Source organism: Empidonax traillii, unplaced genomic scaffold, assembly GCF_003031625.1.
Source record: "Empidonax traillii isolate 1590-97213 ecotype Southwest subspecies unplaced genomic scaffold, ASM303162v1 scaffold706:size701851, whole genome shotgun sequence".
In the NCBI taxonomy this organism is placed as follows: domain Eukaryota; kingdom Metazoa; phylum Chordata; class Aves; order Passeriformes; family Tyrannidae; genus Empidonax; species Empidonax traillii.
In genome coordinates this window covers 73,404-78,163 of record NW_020955899.1, presented here as the reverse complement: position 1 = coordinate 78,163, position 4,760 = coordinate 73,404, and the positions used below count along the sequence as shown (strand labels likewise).

At 35.5% G+C, this 4,760-nt stretch overlaps 1 protein-coding gene across 1 annotated transcript in view; it reads right to left on the bottom strand.

The window, feature by feature from the left end:
* The window catches only part of CNTN5 (contactin 5), a gene marked incomplete at its 5' end in the record, with an annotated part of 61,692 nt that overhangs the window by 4,471 nt on the left and 52,461 nt on the right, over nt 1-4,760 (bottom strand). The window contains one exon of the mRNA XM_027900082.1: nt 422-608. Within this exon, the coding sequence (XP_027755883.1) occupies nt 422-608 (187 nt within the window). The remainder of the gene's footprint in view (nt 1-421; nt 609-4,760) is intronic.

Genomic DNA, 4,760 nt, shown 5'->3' with positions numbered 1-4,760 from the left:
CAAAATAAAAGTATTTAAGTCTTTTATTACATTTAAAACTAGTTATGTTAGCAGGCTCCAACAACTCTGGATCAAATTTCTAAGATTTTTTTTTTCACTAGTATTGTAATTTAATAAATTATTATGTATTTATTCATCCCATCCCATCCCATCCCATGCCATAAATTCCACAAAACCTATGAACCTGAAATCTTTTCTCTTCCTTCTTTGTAAAAAATCCTTTTTTTTTTTTTTCCTAGGAAAATAACTCTTGTTTTGAATGCAAAGTCATATGAATTCATGTCTAAATATCAAAGCAAAGCCATGAATCAAATCTATACATGATTCCTGATTATTATACACTCATATTAAGTGAAAATACAAGAGGGTAGAGGTTGCTCTCTGACTTCTCCCTTGTAGCAAAGATACTGAGATTACTCACGGGATTTCTTGGTTGTTGCATGCACAGCAGTGCTAGGTGGTCCATACCCTGCAGCATTGTACGCCCTCACTGTTAGGTGATATAACGTGTTTCCTTCTAATCCTGTCAGGAGGATGGATGACTCATTTCCCTCCGTTTTGACCTTTTCTGCTGCTTCTTCCTTCTCCATGTCCTTCCAGTATCCAACCTGACAACAAGCAACCAAATGAAGGTTTAATATAGGCACCTAGCAAGCTCATGCTTCCAGATGTTTGTACTTGTTATCTTGTGGAGAGTCTTTTTACCGTTTATGCCTTTTTCTGATCATCAGGCCCTTTAAAGGGCAGAAGAGCAGAAGAGCACCTTTACAGAGAGTGAACTTGGGCAGGGAGAGCTCATCACTGAAGGAGAATGTTCAAGGGAAGCTTATCCTCTGATAGGTCACCAGAATATCTACTTTTATTCTGGAAAACTCTGGCCACATCAGTTAAAAAGTGATGTGAGCAACATGCCCTTCCCAGTGCAGCTCAGAGCCACAAGATTTCTTATCAGTGCAATGAATAGGCAATGACAAAACAATGAAGGAAATCTTTCCACTGTCAGAAAAATCTTATCTGAAGAAAATGAAGAAATGGATTCATTTTTAGTTCTTGGATATGAACAGATTTCTGGTAAATGAAATTCTAATAGTATGTTTGAGCCCTTCCTTTTCAGACATAAATTTCCTAAATTATCTTTGGTGGTTCTTAATTCTTATTTCTGATATATGCGCTAAGTTTATCATAATCTCAAAGAGGTTATAATGCAGAGCTGGGAATTTTGACAGTCTCTTTCCTTGGGGACCAAGTATTTGCAGGGCATAATGAGAAAAGCAGTATTGTTTCTTTTTAATGTATATAGGTGACCTACACAAGTAAGGTAATTCTCATGGGGCCTTGCTTTCCCTAACAGGAGATGTTACTAATGTGCTTTTCAAAGATCTATATTCAGCTTACTGTTATTTATACCGAGACCTACTTGCATTTATTGCATGTTTTGACCTTTTATGTGAAGTTGGTTATTTCTTAGTAGGTTATTCATATTATATCTGGATAATTTGTCCTTTGAGAAAAAGGCTACAGACAATACAGCACTTTTTTGAATGTATCCCAGAAAATGGAGAACTGAAAAAAACAAGGGGCTCATAGGAAAATAAGGCCAATGAGTACAATGCTGACCTTTTATAATTGCACCAGGAGTACCATAAAAAAAACCCTAAAAATATCTGGTTGCAAAAATGTACATTTGAGGTCCTGTTTTCACTTGAGCAAAGTGGCTCTGTTAGCTTTGATTGAGGACCATCTCAAAGTCCATTCTTTCAATTGTAAAAATTCAAGTAAACGTCTTTTTGTGCGTGCACGTGTGTGTGTGCCTGCATTATCTCATATTAAAATGCTGTTGCTTCAATTCTTAGATTAATTATGTGTCAGTCTACAATACTAGCTGCAGTCACCATTTGCTGAAATAAGTGTGATTAACTTAGGTATTTTGCTATCTGAATGCTTGACCAAATCTATTGATACCTGAAATAACACCTTGTCACATCTTTCTTGAAAAGAAGAAAAGAATCAACAACCATTTATTCACACACTAGTATTGAACCTCCAATGCTTATTGTCTCTTGGGCAATCAGATTCCTCTAATTTCCTTTGTGATGCATCTTTCCAAACTTGACCCTACGGTGATGAGAACTACACAGTATTAAGGACTGCATGAACAGGTAGTGAGAGAGACCCCATGTCCTGGAAGATGCTATTAACCAGATAGTGCAGGATCCAACATGAAAATCATCAGAAAGGAAAAGTGACTTGATCAAGCTTACATAGGGGGACAGTAGCAGATGTGGAAATGCAACTGAAGTAGTGAAATTCTTGTTCTAGACAGATGGGAGCAAAACTGTAAGTAGCTCAAGAGGTCTCAGTAGTTTTTCCCAGGACACACTATGTCTCATGTTAATGTAAAGTTCAAGAGAGTAGATAGCCCCCAGCTTTTGCACTGAAACTTCTTTTTTTAGCATGAAGAAGTTGTGAAAACCTCATTTTCAAAACACTGGTGTGAGGACTACATAGGTATAGCAATCTGGTGCAAGAAAGACAGGAGCACAGCTTGTCCTATTTGATATTTTTCATGTGTTTGGATTTGCTCTGCATCACTGCTTATATGGCATTATCAGTTCGGATACTAATTGTATTTTGTACGTGTTAAATCTGCAAAAATAACCCTATCAGTTCTGCAGCACCACATGGCAAAGGTGTTCCCCCTTGACAAAAGAATATTCTTGGGAGAATAAATATACTGAATTAAGAACCAAAAACATGAAATGCAATTAGGCAATGCTTCTATGGCAGTTTCCTCTGTACTTCAGAGCGCTTAAAATGTTTGTTCCCTGATTTTAAAATTCTCCTTAAAGTATTGCCAGATGAGTATGGGCTTTGATATAAAAATTTCTTTTTTTATTTTTTGGTAATGTGTGCATTCCTTTGTTGATGACCAAAAGAACAACAACAAAAAAGGATTACTGGTTATAAAAAAAAAATAAAAAAAAATTCAGTGATCATTGAGTAGGGCAGATGGTGCAGGAATTTACATTGATTTGAACTGAAATGAACTGTTGATGTTTAAAAGTGCTGGACATATATCTTAAAACAAAGGTTTGTTTGTTTATTTATACTTCCATGTGTTCATTACTTCTCCTTAAAATCCTATTATTTTTTGTAACATTAATTTATATTTCTCAGAAGGGATTTATAAAACAGAGCAGGCTTTCATTAATTATAAATTTGGATATTGATGATAGCATAAAGCATAAATCACAAGAGTAGCCCATATTTGAAAAATGAATGAAAAAGGGGGAAAGAAAGAATTTGGTGTGATTAATGTGTTCTTGTTTGAGAGGTTTTATATTATTGCTGGACTTTCTATTGTCTTTTCTTTAGCCAAAGAATAGCAAACTTTGATACCTGATTCCCAGAAATCCATCACTTTGAGCTAAGGAGAAAGCAAATAACTAACTGAATAGAGGAGATATAGGAACATGGAAACTCCTTTGCCGTGATCATGGGTTAAGCGATGGTTAAAAGTAAGTCTTCATGTTAAAATTTATTTCTGTCTATAATGACAGACCACTTCCTTGAAGTTTTAGGTTAAAAAGTATCTTAAATAATATTATTGGTTTTTCCAGGTTGGTTTGTAGGGTGTGAAATCTTTGCTATAAATTGATCTGATCTAATTGCGTGTCCTTTTTGCTAAATTTATTGTCTAGATATTCTTTCTGTTGACCACAGAAAATCTAAGCTACAAATTAGGCATATCAAGAGCCTAAATTAGGTAGAATAAATCAAAGTGGACAAAACACACAAACTTTCCTGGACTCTCTGAGCATTTATCATCATCAACAGCAGTGATGTAACTGAAAATGGATTTGAACAGATCTTAGAGTACAGCAAGTGCTGGGGGAAAAAGAGCTGTGAGCTGAAAAATCTGCTGCTAGTCGTGAAAAAATGGTTCTTAAAGTTATTCAGATTTCATAAAAAGTATTTTAGTTAGCATTATCAGAAAAGCTGTATGTTACTTGAACTGACAGATGAAAACCATGTAAATGTTGGTGCAATGCTATAAGTGAGCACAAGACAAGAGGTGCTTTTTGTATCATTTAAGGCATTGGTGTGACTGTGCTTCAGAACTGGATGAGAGGTTCCCGCAAAAGAGTCAATCATCCTCAGTTCTTTCATTCTCACCGGAAAAAATTGCTGACTGAAAAGAAGAAACAAAACACTGTTCAGTACTCCTACATTCTGCAGCAGCTTGCATCTTCCACGTCTTTCCTCAGGTACTCTCTTCTTCCACATGGTCCACAGCAGACCCATGGGATGAAAAGTGATATCATACCTCACCCTTGAGTACGACTGTCAAATATCTAGTTATATTTTCTCCTGAAAAATAAATAATTATCTATGTTTCTGATTTTTGGCTATAAAACCCCGAAACAGTTCATGAGTCATTGATAATGGTAACAAAAAATTCAAGATACGGACATTAGAAAAAGTATTTCTCTCTTGGGACCCTCATGAGGAATTTACTGTGTGATCCATACTTCAAAGGCATGAAAAGCAGTAGTTCTGCTCTGCTATAAACTCTTGCTTCTAGTCTTCAAGACTTTGTAGGTGTTTGAATCAGAATAGGAGTGACTTTGTAGGCAAAATTAACTCATATATAAAACCATTGAATCATTAATTTTGTGTGTGGAAAAAATAATTAATTCCAAACATGAAGTCTAGTAAATTGATATTCAATTGATATTCAGGCTAGGGAACCACCAATA